Source organism: Solenopsis invicta, chromosome 14 (assembly GCF_016802725.1).
Source record: "Solenopsis invicta isolate M01_SB chromosome 14, UNIL_Sinv_3.0, whole genome shotgun sequence".
In the NCBI taxonomy this organism is placed as follows: Eukaryota; Metazoa; Arthropoda; class Insecta; order Hymenoptera; family Formicidae; genus Solenopsis; species Solenopsis invicta.
Window position 1 is genome coordinate 2,615,297 of NC_052677.1, and position 15,842 is coordinate 2,631,138.

The 15,842-nt window shown below is 38.1% G+C and overlaps 1 protein-coding gene across 1 annotated transcript in view; it reads left to right on the top strand.

Annotated features, from left to right (window-relative positions):
• LOC105198287 overlaps nucleotides 1-15,842 on the top strand; it is a 103,721-nt gene that overhangs the window by 64,268 nt on the left and 23,611 nt on the right. Inside the window, exons 4-5 of the mRNA XM_039457638.1 lie at nucleotides 209-339; nucleotides 7,165-7,330. Of these exons, the coding sequence (XP_039313572.1) occupies nucleotides 209-339; nucleotides 7,165-7,330 (297 nt within the window). The remainder of the gene's footprint in view (nucleotides 1-208; nucleotides 340-7,164; nucleotides 7,331-15,842) is intronic.

A 15,842-nucleotide genomic window follows, 5' to 3' on the forward strand; every position in this document is an offset into this window, starting at 1 on the left:
ACCCTCTGGGCCTTCTGCTGTTCGTCGGGAATGTTGCAGACATTTTTTTGAATGCATCGTCACAAAATTAAAATAATTTATTACTGAAGTGTTTAAATATCATAAAATAACATCTACAAAACTACAATATTTATAAGCGCGACTGTACTTAACTTTATGCTGTAACAGAAACGTCAATATTCTTTAATAAAAATATTTTAATATTTAGGAACCAAAACAAAAGGAAATGTATTCGAGAGGAATGTTTAGCGACAAACACCCTCCAGAAATGAGAGGTTTTTTCATTATGAGTGTTAAAACTTTAGCAGACGAGATTGCAAATTGGCCAGAAGTAAAAAAGTAAGTTACACAAATGACAGTATTTATTGATCTAAATTTTAATGCCAGTGATAACATTTTATAAGACACAAAATAAATGTTTTATGTAAAAAGAGTATGCTGATTAAAAAATGACAAATAAGTTAAGTGTGCCTATTGATGGCCAGATGGTCTATTAATACCCAATATACAGGGTGCGAGAAAAGTTCCGGGACGGCGAAATATCTCGAAAACTAAGCATTTTAGGAAAAAGTGTTTCAGACAAAAGTTGTAGGGTTTAAAAAGATCTATTTACTGATCTTATCAGTTTGACCTTGGATGGCGTCGCCAAGGTCAGATCGAAATTACATTAACTTTTTAAAATGGAACACCTAACTTTTTATTGCATATTCTTGTAGCTTATCTCGAGACCTTTCCAAAACATTACAAGAAAGTTTATTTTCGTTGAGTACTTTCCGAGTTGTGAGGCTTGAAAGCTACAGTGTACTGTAGTGTGGGTCCAGCCACTCTTGTCTTAACTGGCCGGACACACGCCACACTTGCCTTAACTGGCCGGACACACGCCACACTTGCCTTAACTGGCCGGACACACGCCACACTTGCCTTAACTGGCCGGACCCACACGCCACTCTTGCCTTAACTGGCTGGACCCACACTACAGTACACTGTAGCTTTCAAGCCTCACAACTCGGAAAGTACTCAACGAAAATAAACTTTCTTGTAATGTTTTGGAAAGGTCTCGAGATAAGCTACAAGAATATGCAATAAAAAGTTAGGTGTTCCATTTAAAAAAGTTAATGTAATTTTGATCTGACCTTGGCGACGCCATCCAAGGTCAAACTGATAAGATCAGTAAATAGATCTTTTTAAACCCTACAACTTTTGTCTGAAACACTTTTTCCTAAAATGCTTAGTTTTCGAGATATTTCGCCGTCCCGGAACTTTTCTCGCACCCTGTAGCTTATTTGCTATTGCTAAGTAGTGCGGTGAATGGAAAAATAAAGCTAGTATGTTATTCAGACTGTCAACTTATTTGTTTAGTTTGTGTATTCTGTTGTTGACAGTAAGATCAAAAATAGAATTTTCTTAATTACGTTTCTCATAATCAAATATTTCGTGAAAAAGTTACTGCTTTCTATAACTATCGAATAATGTTTATTAATCTTTGCAGTTTATATTTTTATAACTCTATACTTATATTTTATTGGGTGTACGTACAACTATATCGGTCCGTTTTTTTGCTTGAAAAACTCATTTATTTCAACAATAAAATGAATTAATATCTTATTCAAAGTATTGTTCATTGCTAGCCACTACTTTTTCCCATCTTTCTGGTAATTTATGGATTCCGTCGCGGTAGAAGCGTTCATCTTTTGAAGCCAAGAATGAATCGAGCCAATTTTTGATGTCTTGTTCTGAAGTGAAACGTATTCCAGTCAAAGTATTTTGCATCAATCGAAACAAATGGTAGTCGTAAGGGGCAAGGTCTGGGCTATAAAGTGGGTGAGCCAGAACTTCTCAATCGCTATTTTTCAAATAGTTTTTAACCGGAACAACAATATGAGCCCGAGCGTTGTCATGGTGAAAGATTATGGACTCGTGTTTGGTTGCATATTTTGAACATTTTTCGGCTATAACTCGCTTTAAACAAATTAATTGTTACCTGTAGAAGTGTCCCGTGATGGTTTCACCAGATTTTAGCAGCTCATAGTAAATCACACCTTTCTGATCACACCAAATACAGAGCATTACCTTGACACCATGGATATTTGGTTTCAGCATTAATGTTCTTGGTTGGCCAGGCTTTACATATGATATTTTGCGTTTCGGGAAGTCTTAGTGAGTCCATTTTTCGTTTCCAGTAATGATTCGATGCAGAAAAGACTTCTTTTTGTACCGTTCAAGCAACATTTCGAACATGCAAAATCGTCGTCCAATATCTCTCGGTTTTAATTCATATGGGACCCAATTTCCTTGCTTTTGGATGTATTCTGCGGCTTTGAGTCGTTTCGAAATAGTTTGTTGAGTAACTTCCAATGTTTTTGCTTCCAATGTTCCAGCTTTCTTGCGTTTGACACAAATCTTAATTGAGTAATGTTTCTAATTCTTCATCTTCAAACTTTTTTGGTTGACCCAAACGCTTTCTGTCTTCAACATTAAAATTACCACTTTTAAATTGTCGAAATCATTCTCTGCAAAATTTATCCAATAGTGCAGATTCACCATACACTTTTACAAGCATTCGATGCGCTTCAGCTGCACGTTTCTTTCAATTGAAACAAAAAATCAAAATTTTCCACAAATGGTGTTTATTTGGAACGAAACTCGACGTTTTCAACGCAGTAAAAATTAAACTTGTAGTGCAAAACTCAAAGTCTTGCAAACAATATTTGGTTGACAAATGTTGACACTTCACGATACAGCAAAAATCAGCTATCGCCGTCAACAATTTATAGCACGTAGAACCATCTTTTGAAAACGGACCGAACTAAGTTGTACACCCAATACAATGCTATTAATTTGTTTAAAACAAGTTATAGCCGAAAAATGTTCAAAATATGCAACCAGACACGAGTCCATAACCCTATGACAACGCTCGGCCTCATGTGCTGTTCCGGTTAAAAACTATTTGGGAAATAGCGGATGGGAAGTTTTGGCTCACCCGCCTTATAGTTCAGACCTTTCCCTTCCAACTACAATTTGTTTTGATTGATGCAGAACGCTTTGCCTGAAATAAGCTTCATTTCAGAAGAGGGTATCAAAAATTGGCTCAATTCATTCTTGGCTTCAAAAAATGAACGTTTCTTCCGCGACGGAATCCATAAATTGCCAGAGAGATGAGAAAAAGTAGTGACTAGCGATGGACAATACTTTGAATAAGATATTAATTTATTTTACTGTTTAAATAAATGCGTTTTTCAACCAAAAAAAAACGGACCAAATTAAGTTGTACACCCAATATATTTAGTGAGTAATTTATATTTTTATCATAACATCTCTCTCTCTCTCTCTCTCTCTCTCTCTCTTTCTCTTTTTCTATTATCTTTTAGGCCGACTTCGAGAGATTCCTCCCCTCTTTTCAAAATGCAAAAATCATTGGAGATTTCAACATCGACATCAACCGCTCTTCTCATGACTCTGACTCTCTTACGGATTTCTGTATTAGCAACCGTCTCTCCTTCGTCTTTTTCGGTAACACTCACCACACCATTTCATCTCGTACCAGAATAGATCATTGCCTTGTCAGTGACCTCGCTCTTGTTACCTCTTATAACCAGCTGCCCGTTCCTTTTCTGTCAAATCATAATCTCATCGAAGTTGCGCTCAATCTGCTCATACATTGTCTTCCTCCTCACCTTGTCTGCATCCGTGACCATTCTGGGATTGATCCGCAAAAACTTCACAACTTTGTGCTCTCTTTTGACTGTCCTAGTATCGTCCGTCTCCCACATGTTAAAGGTATGATGTTCTCCCTAAACCAGTTCCTTACCACTGCCCAGGATACTCTCTTTCTGCTGAAATTGTTTATTGCAAGGAAGCCACCTGCACCGTGAATTAATGATGACATTTGCAAATTACTGCAAACGCGCGACTCAGCTAGACAAGCTTACCTCCGTCACCCTTCTCCCAAAAAAAATGTAATTTTCTGTACCCTACGCAACCAATCAAAATCTGCAATAATGTCAGCGAAAAGCTCCTATCTCGCAACCAAACTGAGCTCGACCGGCAGTCTTGCGCGTCAATGGTCGGAGCTGCGCTCTCTGGGCCTTACCAATGCTGAGACTCCTTATCTGCATCTCGATCTTCCACTGGATTCCTTGAATACTTTATTTACTTCCGCTCACCTTACCTCTCATGCCTCTTCAATCTCCCCGTCTGACTCCTCCTCTCGCACCTCTCTTCCTGACCTTCCTGGTCTCATTTATCCTCCTTCCTCCCTCTCCACCTCGTCCTCATCTTTATCCGATCACTCTGCTTTTCATTTCTTTCATATCACACCCGACGCCCTGCTGCGTGCTCTATGCAGCACCTGCTCCAACTTTTCTGGGCCTGACGACATAAACTGTCGCCTCATCCTTCAAAGCCTTTTTATTATTTTCCCTAATATCCTTCACATATTTAATTCTTCTTTTCCCTCCATTTGGAAACAGCCCCACATCATTCCATTTCCCAAAACAAAGCATTCTTCCAAACATTCCCATTTCCGTCTAATTTCTTTGCTCTGCTTCCTTTCTAAAGTGCTCGAGCGCGTTGCTTTTGAGCAACTCTTTTCCCACCTCAGTTTCATAATCTCCTAGGTCCTCTCCAAATCAGCTTTTGTAGAGAGAATAACACACAGACTGCTTGCCTGAGGCTGGTGGACAATGCGAGATTGGTTATCGACAAAAGAATGGTTACCTTAATCGTGCTGTTTGACTTCACAAAGGCTTTCAACACAGTCTCCCACAGTCTCCTTCTTCAAAAGCTAAGTTCCCTCCACCTGTCCTCTGCCTGCCAGTGGATGCTGTCGTACCTTTCGGCGCGCCATCAGCGCATGCGCGGCCTGGATGGCGTTTTCTTGTCCTGATTGCCTGTCGTGACCGGTGTGCCCCAGGTCTCGGTTCTTGGTCTCCTGTTATTCTCTCTTTTTATAAATGATCTCAGGTTTGTTCTAAAACACTGCAAGCGTATTCTTTACGCTGATAACTTGCAAATCTATTTTCACTTCTCGCCAGCAGATCTTGATGCTGCTCTGACAATGATCAGAGAAAATATTGCCACCATAGAATTCTGGGCCTTGGCTAACTTTCTTACCTTAAACGTACAGAAAACTAAAGCAGTGCTCCTGAGGAGTGCTAAGTTTGTTAATAGCCTCCTCTCACATTCAACTGCACCTAAGCGATGTCCAAATATAGTTCAGCATTAAGGTCACCAACCTTGGTATCTGTCTCACCAACACCCTTAGCTGGGCGGAGCATATACTTCAAGCCGTGTGAACGGGATCGTGTGGCGCCTAAGGACTTTTCCAACAGCCTTTCCTTGCGCCTCCGTATCCAGCTCGTCACGGCCCTTTTCTTCCCCGTTTTTTATTACAGCGCGGCCTTTTTTACTGATCTGACGGGGCAACAAAAGTTAAAGCTTAGGCGCCTGATGAACTCACGCGTACAGTTCATCTACAACTTACGCAAAGATAAGCATATTTTGGGATACTATGAGAGGCTGAGGTGAATCGACTCTGACGACAGAAGGGAGTACCTTACATGTTCTCTTCTATTCTCCATCATCCTTAAGTCGACTCCCCCCTACCTCTCCGAAAACTTCCTCTTCACCGTCCCCTGTCATACCTGCGCTCTTTACCCTCCTCTTCCTTTGACCTTGCCGTCCCCTTCTGCCGCACCTCTACCTACTAACGTTCCTTTCATACGATAGCGTGCTCCTTATGGAATAATCTATCTCCTGCCATCAGGGGAGCAGTCTCGACTGATGAATTCAAGCGCTTGCTCTTTAGTTACTTGTGGAACCGCGGTCGCGCTGCGACGCTTCCACCTCCGGCTCGCGCCTAGCCTTTTCTTAATCTGCCACGTCGCTTTTATCTTTGCGGCTCTTACACACGGCTCTTTTTTGAATACAATTTATTTCCGTTCTCTTTTTAGTCACTAAATTGTTGTGTAAAAAATAAGTTTTACTCGTAGTTCTTGACTTAAATAATTTGTTTTCTCTCTTCTTTCTTTAATTTTTATTAACTTTACGCACATGTTTTATTTACATTCTTATTTGCTATTTTCTTTTGTTTTCTAGTTGTTTCATTTTAGGTTTTTTTATTTTTATTTTTGTTATTTTTGTTATGTACTTTGCGCCATAAATTCTATGTATGTACTTCTATTTCTTATGTTATATTCTTAAAAGGCTATGCCCTAGATAGTAATAAACGTCAAATCAATCAATCAATCTCTCTCTCTCTCTCTCTCTCTCTCTCTCTCTCTCTCTCTCTCTCTCCTGTTTATAATAAAGAAACGAAAATTTTTTGTAAGATAAAACTAATATAGATTAGATCAATATAAATACATACAATTGTAATGATTTTTCGATACTTTTATTTTTTAGATTATAAATTATAATCCACTTACTAAACTTTAATTAAAAAACCAAGTATAAAACCATAGTTTTTAAAGAGAAAAATTAAGATAAATCAATTGTTTACTTAATGAGCTGTTGATGAAAATAGTTCTTTGTGTAATCCTATGTTAATATGACAATATGTTAATAAACTTATGTAACATTGAATCACTTTGTTATCCATTTTTAAAACTTTTTCTGAAAAAGAAAGGAAAACATAATTACCCCTTATTGAATACATACTCAATGCGACCTAAATAGCGCTTTTTTAAAAAGTATTTACTACATCTACGTAAATATTTGAAATTATTTCATATCTTAAATTAATATTTAGAAATGTTTTCTATTGTGAATTTTGTTATATTAGTTTTTAGTTTTAGACTCATTAAGCAATTAAAAATATCACGAAACTTAGGTAGACCAGCCATATAGGATATAGTTATCTTATAAGTATAATACATATTGCACTGTTTAGAGCAACTGTTTATATAGTTCTAATTGTATATAATTTTATATTTGTGACTTTTAATTTATTATGAAATAAAAAAGCCTCTAAAAGCCGGTACAGAACCTTTATGTGTAATAATACAATTTTAAACACTAACTACAATATTTTATTGAAATGTTTTGTTAATAAATAAAATTGTATTATCACACATGAAAATCCAGTGTCAGCTCTCAGAGACTCTTTATTTCATTGATTATTTTTTGTAGAGCTTCTTCACATTCTAATTTTTTTTATTTTACTAGATATTCGGAAAAAATTGCTAAACTTACCGACCACATATATCAAATAGGAATAGATGCAACTGAGCCATCTGAAGATGAATTCAATGTCATTAATCATGGTGATTTCTGGGTAAACAATATGTTGTTCAAATATGACAATGATGGCAAACCTACTGATCATATTTTCGTAAGTACTACATTATAAAAAATCACACACTTCCTATAAACATTGTACACTGATCTGTTAAAATCGTGATCTTAAACAAAAGTCTTAAAAAAAAAAATTCTGCCAAATACACTAAGCAACAAAATTATCGCAACACTCATTATACCAAATTTTGCCCAACCACAAATAATTATAATTTTGTTAAAAATTATTGTACTTAAAAGTTTTTTTTTATTTTAAAGTTTAAAGTCTCTACTTTAAGACGCTTTTGGCCAATTTTAAATTTTTGCTTTCCTTATTCCGCCGTTTGTTTAAAAGTAAAGGCGTGTTTTGTTTCCAAACATTTGCATATTTTGACGCACTCCACAAGATAGGACGAATTTTTTTCACAAATGTCACGATAGCAATCGGAAAATTTAGTGTTTTCCCTGTAAATTAAAAAAAAAACAGGTTTGTATAATTCCAGTCTTGAGGCTTTCCTGGCCGTTGATATCGTTAACCAAGAGGGTTTCCGAATAAATGCCACATGCGTGTTGGGCACTTTGCCGACGTTTTGCAAACATTGCAGCTTGCATCATCAGGGCTGAGAGCTCCGATACTGAGCTCCCTTCGGTTGTGGTGGTCCTTATATATCCCCATTACGCCCGGTCGGGGGGGGGGGGTTGATTGGTCAGCCAATCAGACCATTTTGATTGACCGGCCGGTCTGTATCTTCAAGGTACAACAGAGCGCATAGGCAGAATTTTGAGTAAACACAACATCAGAGTAATCTTCAAACCCCAGAAGAAAATTGCTCAATTACTCCCTAATCCTAAGGATCAAAGATCAAGCCTGAAAATACCAGGTGTGTACAAGATATCTTGTGTCTGCAAAAAACTATATACAGGGTGTCAGGTAACGATCGCCCGTGGTTTCGTGGATTGATAGATCAAGTAAAACTGAGCAGAAAAGTCCTTTACCATTTTTTAATATTTGCCATAGTTAACGAAATAAAAATTAATAAAGTCTGCGAATAAGCGCGTATCACCGCGCGCAAGGACCGCCCGCCGGTCGCCGAGACGTAGGCAGCCGCGGCTGTAGGCGCGGCGCTGTGCGGTGAGGAGGGAAAAACAGCTACTGCTTTTCCTTCTTCACCGCACAGCGCCGCGCCTACAGCCGCGGCTGCCTACGTCTCGGCGACCGGCGGGCGGGCCTTGCGCGCGGGGATACGCGCTTATTCGCAGACTTTATTAATTTTTATTTCGTTAACTATGGCAAATATTAAAAAGTGGTAAAGGACTTTTCTACTCAGTTTTACTTGATTTATCAATCCACGAAACCACGGGCGATCGTTACCTGACACCCTGTATAGGAGAAACCGGGAGGAAGATCAGTATACGGATCAAAGAACACCAGAGGTGTGCCAAATACAGCCATTTTTCGCAATCAGCCTTGGCGGAACATTGGATGGAGACTGGACATGCCGTGCAGTGTGATAAGTCTACCATATTGGCTCCGTCACAAGGCTACTTCGCTAGAAAATGTTGGGAAAGTCTGGAAATCTTGAAATATCTTGACAACCTCAACCGCGACAAAGGCCTTCAAGTAAATCCTATTTGGCATACCGTCCTCCCGGGTTTTTTTAATTGACCGGCCAATCAATCAAAACGCTCTGATTGGCTGACCAATCAACCCCCCCCCCCCCGGGCGCAATGAAAATATAGCTACGCCCCCGAGCTACTGCTGCTTTTCCTTCCTCACCGCGCCGCACCTACAGCCACGGCTGCCTACGTCTCAGCGACCGGCGGGCGGTCCTTGCGCGCGGTGATAGGCGTTTATTCGCAAACTTTATTAATTTTTATTTCGTTAACTATGGCAAATATTAAAAAATGGTAAAGGACTCAGTTTTACTTGATCTATCAATCTACGAAACTACGGGCGGTAGTTACCTGACACCCTGTATAAGGACCATCACAACCGAAGGGAGCTCAGTATCGGAGCTCTCAGCCCTGATGATGCAAGCTGCAATGTTTGCGAAACGTTAGCAAAGTGCCCAACACGCACGTGGCATCCATCCGGAAATTCTCTCAATTTAAGTTTGTATAATTTTTTTTGAGGAGTTAGGATGTATCAAGGTTATGTAGTTTGTCAGTTACCGCCACCATTACCCGGATTTTGATTTGTCTCATTGATGATGAGGCGATCTTTTCTAGATGACGTTATTCATCTTTGACCTTGTCCTTTTTTTCGACGAAATCCGTCTGTTTCTTGATAACGAGCTCAAACTCGAGAGATAGAGGATCGATGAACATCTCTTCTCCTTGCAACATAACTTTGATTCAATTCTTCTTCCAAAAGAGCAATGATTTGCCAACGTTGAATTTCGTTTAAACGAGGCATGGTTACAATTTTATCATTTGATTCTTGAGTAATATAGTAAAGAATAAGCTTACGCTTATATAGAGTTTCGGTACTTACAGTTTTTGCATAATTCAGAGAAACGATGTGAAATACAGTGATTTACATTGATTCCCATAAAAACTATAAACATCAAAACTCTATAAGCGTAAATTTATTCTTTACTGTATCACTCAAGAAGCAAACGATAAAGTTGTAACAATGCCTCGTTTGAACAAAATTCAATGGGCGCAAATCATTGCTTTTTTGCAAGAAGAATTGAATCAAAGTTATCTTGCAAGGAGATAAGTGTTCATTGATCCACTATCACTTGAGTTTGGGCTCGTTATCAAGAAACAGGTGGATTTCGTCAAAAAAGAGGACAAGGACGAATAACATCAGCTAAAGAAGGTCGCCCATAATCAATGAGACAAATCAAAATCCAGATAATACAGGCGGTAACTGACAAAAATGTGTACATAATTTTGACACATCCTAACTCCTCAAAAAAATCGTACAAACCTGTTTTTTTTATAATTTGCAAAGAAAACTCCAAATTTTACAATGGCTATTGTGACATATGCGAAAAAAATTTATCCTACCTCGTGGAATGCGTCAAACTATGCAAATGTTTGGAAATAAAACACGTGTTTTAATTTTAAGGGACTAATGTAACACTTTCAAAAAATCAATTCCTTTGCATTTTCCGAAAGCTTATACCTTCAAGAATATCATATTAAAATTTCAAGGTCAAATCTCAAATAATTTAAAAATGGCAGTTGTTGTACCGGCGAGTGCAACAAGATAAAATATTCGGGATTCGGTCCGTCTGAAAGGTTGGAACCTACAAAGAGGACTCTTAGAGGAGGACATGGTGGCAGGGTGGCAAATAACACTTTCACTTTCTTATTACACTTTTATTCCCCAAACTTTATTATAAATGATTTTCCTTTTTAATATAATCAAATTGAACGAATCACGTGTTATTGCGGACTTGGCCGCTGGATGTTTTACGAGGTGTCGGGTGACCGACTTATCGCGGAGCGCGTACGTGCCGCTTGTACTTTACATTAAGAATCTCCCGCTGCCCATAATTAGGCAGCCTAACTTATAGTTGCGGTATTTCTGATATGGTGGGACATTAGGCCCTTGCGATGGCCATATGGTCATACTCGCGTCAATCATGCGATGCTTACGCTGCTCGCATGATTGGCAAAATTCGCGATCTTGCATTTCCGATGCAACGAGCGCTGGTGGCGTAATTGTTGCTAAACGGATATGCAAGACAATTAAGGCGATGCTGGACTGACGGTGGAACTCACTCGACGTCGGTACTGCAGATTGCTGTAAATTTTTCTTCGACGAACTCTTGGTCGCGCGCGAGGCAAAGAGGGGATGGGCAAGGGGAATAGGCTAGCGCACTTTGTCAAACACACTCATCTGTCCTTGTTTTTTTTACTTTAGCGCATCTAATGCAAGATCTCTGAACTACAATAAACCCAATTTCTCTTCGCACCAATACACGTAAAAATTACATAAACGATTTTCATACATTTATATCTTTTATACTAAAGCTTCTAAGATTATTTTGCAAGCACCGTATTGTTCTTTGATTTAATTTACATCTCGCTAGCTACTTATTTCATACACACAATGTCTAAAATTTTTATATGGGTATGTATTGTCACGAGTTGGCTGCAGAAGCCGATAATTAAACTATAATTTTTTAATCAACTTTCTTTTTTTATATTTAATTATAGCTAGCGAGGTGTGTTTTTGTCACTACTTTAATTGTGTAAAAAGATTTTATGATCTGTAAAGCCAATTAAGAGTTATCTGTGCACAAAAATAAGCACATATAGAGACCGGTCCAGCATCGCCTTAAAGTAGCTAATGGAGCTACAACACAGTATTCTAAAAAACAACCACTTACAGGTCAAAAACGCTCTTACTGCTTGGGAACGGTGTAGTACAGCCACTGAAAAACTCTTATGTACCGGAAATAATCAAATTATAATTGGTAATATTCATGAATACCGTGTTATTCAGTTTATGTCTGTTTTCACTGCAATTAGCAATTTAGTTATGTGTAAAAAGTGCAAAAAAGTGTTAAATTAAACAAAGCAAGTTCACGGAGTTTAAGATTCAAAATTACTGTAGTATGTGAGTGCGGTGTTTCATATGTGAATTCTGGACCAATAAAGTCACCATTGGTCCTATTGCAAAGAAATATGCCGAGGAGAAAGATGATAACAGAATCCACCAAGCGGAATTACGACACCAAGCGGCTTCAAAAGAAGATTTGACAGCTCGGAGAAGAGCTTCACTGGCTTTTTTGAGAAAGAGGAGGATTTATTATATGAGCCAGGAATAGCATAGTAATACTTTTATGATAAATATCATTTTATCATGAAGAAATAAATAGTTAAAACTTTAAACCCGTTTTTCTTAAAACGGTATTTTTCAAATTCGCTGCAGCTCTAACTCAAAGACCAATTATTCTATTGATTTGAAATTTTAACGGAGTCTTCTGAACTTGCTTTTCTGTACAATGATGTAGAATATTTTTTATTGAATGAAAACTATCAATTTGGTCGAAGAAACGATCATTTTTTAAAGCTAAATCAAAAATTTTTTTCAAAACTCCACCATTTTGTCAAATATTCTACGTCGGAGAATACGTTTTAGTTTAACAGCGTATTTTGTTTTTTTCTTCCATTTCAGACATTCTTGCGACCGGTATCACTACAGCAGTGGAGAAACTTTTTCTTTTTGGGGTTCCGGGAAATAGGGCATAAGTCGCTCGTATTTCATTATTTTTGTACGGAAAAATTAAATTATACAGTTTGTTTATAAGCAAATACATTCCTAAAATTTAAACATTTGATAAAATACTTTTTTCAAAAAAATTCCCAAAAATTACCTAAATTTTGAGGTCACACTGATATAGCCCCTTAAAGAAACGGCAGAAGGAGAAAAGAAATGACAAATTAGCCAAATGCGCCTTAAAATAAAGACTTCAGGCTTTAAAATAAAAAAAAATTTCAAGCACGATAATTTTTAACAAAGTTATGACTATTTGAAGTTGTGCGAAATTTTGGTATAAATGAGTGTTGCAATAATTTTGTTGTTTAGTGTATATAAAAAAAGTGTCGGTAATTTTCTGAAATTCTTAACAAATAAACAAAAATTTTAAAAAATCTAAAAAAATTTTTCATAAAAAAAAGACCTAAAAAAACATTTTTGAAATAACAGTATTCTAAACAAAAACATTTTTTTAAATTACTCTAAAACAAACATTAGATTATATACAATAACTAGCCAAGTATTTCATTAGACATAGAACACAAAAGTCGTTTACCTAACAAAAATCTCTTTTTAAAGTTCCAAATAATTTCAAGTTTCATAAAGTAGACTTAAGGGAATTAAGCAGTCAAATTGCTTAAAAATAAAGCTTTTTTTTTATGGATCATTTGCAAAAAAAAGAAAGTACATCTAGTTTTATCCTTTCACACATTGTTTTTTGCTGGCATGTAGATGGAAAAAAAATTAGTATTAAATATATAAATATACTGAACTTAAAGAAAACATATCAATTAAAGAGGGAATTAACAATATATTTCTGTCGATCTCGGACTAAACCACAAAGCTCGGTAACAATTTCTCGCGACCCGGAAGCGGCCGGAAAATACCACGCGGTTGTCGGCACGAGCTCACCGAACGAAGAGAGAGACAAGATTATTCAAATTAACGACGGACAAGATACGCCGTGCACACTCAGAACTCTCTACACGCGCACTCTCATTCCACACAAAATTATATGGCGTTTTGGTACGAAATACGCAATTGCCAAACAGAAACACATATAAACGCTACTACGGACAACTCACAAGAATACTACAACAATTAATGCGACCTAGCTGTGGTATCGGCGACGCTCTCAATAAACGGAACTAAGGAGGTTTAAGACGCGACTTCATCGGATGAGACGCACGCCGGTAGAGCACGCAAACAGCACGCGATCGCCTACGTGTTCCTCTTCCAATGTAAAATCTTACGCGGACTCTGATAGCGACTACCGCGTGCGCGAGCCATCCGATCGGCGAAATCGACTTTACAAGAGTCTCGTTCGTCTCACCACGACGCTGGCTTGGCTCGAAAGGTCAGTCTCAGGAACAGAGGCAGCTCGTGACGGCTCTTATGACGATCCACAGCAAAGTGATCAATAACGCGAGGAAATTCGGCAGGCGGCAGGCAGGATCTTTCGCCCCACGCAAGGGACTCCTCGCATCTCGCTATTGGTTCCGCCTTATTATGCGGTCCTCGCGACCTTCTAATCAGGCTAATCAGCGCTGCGGCGCGCAATTTGAAGTAGGTCGGTGTCTTCGGGCAGCTTGCGTCTCTTCCCGTGGTTTTTCCGAGGCCGGACGGCTATCCTTACGGACTCTTCGCTGCCCCCGCACTTGGGACCAAATCAGGAATGTCTTCTTGCAGCTCTTCGTTCGAGGTCTCCCACGCGATGATCTGTGTAGAATGTCAATACCCCTTTGTCTGACTTTCCCTCTTTGCATCCTGCAAGATTCAGCGGCTTTACTGTTGCGTACAGGCGCGACGGTAAGAGATAACGTAATTAATTAAATTGAGATCACTTGTCGTGCGCGCTACTGCGATTCTGCGCACGATCTGTAAAGCTCCGGGTGACGGTACATCCTCCTTCTCGCAGTCTTCTTGCCGGGTGAGACTTCGTCGATACAAAATTATTTGCTAGCCGTCAATCCGCAAACGTCGCTACAATTTCAGGGACGAACATACGCACACAAAATAAAGACGCCAAATATTATTAGCGCGCGCGCCGACACGTCCGTCTCCAAGCCGAGAGGACGTAGAGCCGCAGCGCGCGCTTCCCGACCGGATCTTACGACCCCTATGACGGGCAGCCGAACTGGATGTCACGTCACAATGTATTAAAGTATTTTTAAGAATTTTTTCAAATTTTTAAAAATGGATAAAATTGTTCATTTTTTTTATTTAAAGCTAAAAAATTAATTTTTTTGATACTATTAAATTTTTGTCACTAAAATTAATATTTTTATCTAAAAATACGGGAAAAATTCTAAAAAATCATGTCTCTAAAATTTTTTAATTTTAACTACAAATGTTAAAAAAAAACATTTTTTTTTTATTTATTTAAACGATAGCTTTCAATATTTTTAATGCAAAGCATATAATACTTATTTTTTTTTATCATTAACCTTATACAATACGTCCACTAACATGTTTTAATTATCATTTAAAAAATCCCAAACAGTTTATTTTTAAATGGACCCCTTTCACGTGGAATGCCCCATATATATATATATATATATATATATATATATATATATATACATACATATCTAGAGGTCGCGTCTCACACCAAATCCACGCTTTAGCGAGACCGACTAACCCTCTTTTACGCGAGTCAGCGAGTTCAAGCATAACGAGATTATCAGATCTCAGTAACGGCTTACCGATCAAGTTCTGATTAGTCTCAATAGATAGCTTAGGGTCAAATTGTATGAGAAAAGTGTTTTTATTTTTTCTCTCCATGCTCTACGTGCGGAGGTCGCAATGCAAAGTCCAAATCTTGGCATTTTTTTTAAGATACGTCGTTATCGCCAAACGACAAATCTTGTCCAGTACATCTTTACGACACAAGTAACGAGTGGCGCTCATTATTACACTATCAGCCCGCATGTGACCATGTGATACATCACGTGGCCGCGATCATGATTGCCGTGATATCCCATACAGCACAGAAAATTCCAGCAACATTGCAGCAACGTTGCAATGTTGCAGATTGCATAGCAATATTACGGAGACGTTGTAGAAACATAAATTAGCAATATGCCTGCAACATCGCAAAGCATATGCCAGTAATATTCCGAAAACATTGCAATATCATAATTTTTTAATAAAGTAGTGGCAATAAAGAGCCAAAGCAGAATATTCGCGTATAATAATATATTAATTTAACTTATCCATAATTATTCATCCGCATTTAGCAAACCAAAGTCGAGCAAATTTTCCGCTGAATCTCTACATTCCCTAACAGTACAACCGTCCATATATCGACTGTAAATCGACTCATCCAAGTCAGGCTTTCAAAGTTGACTGC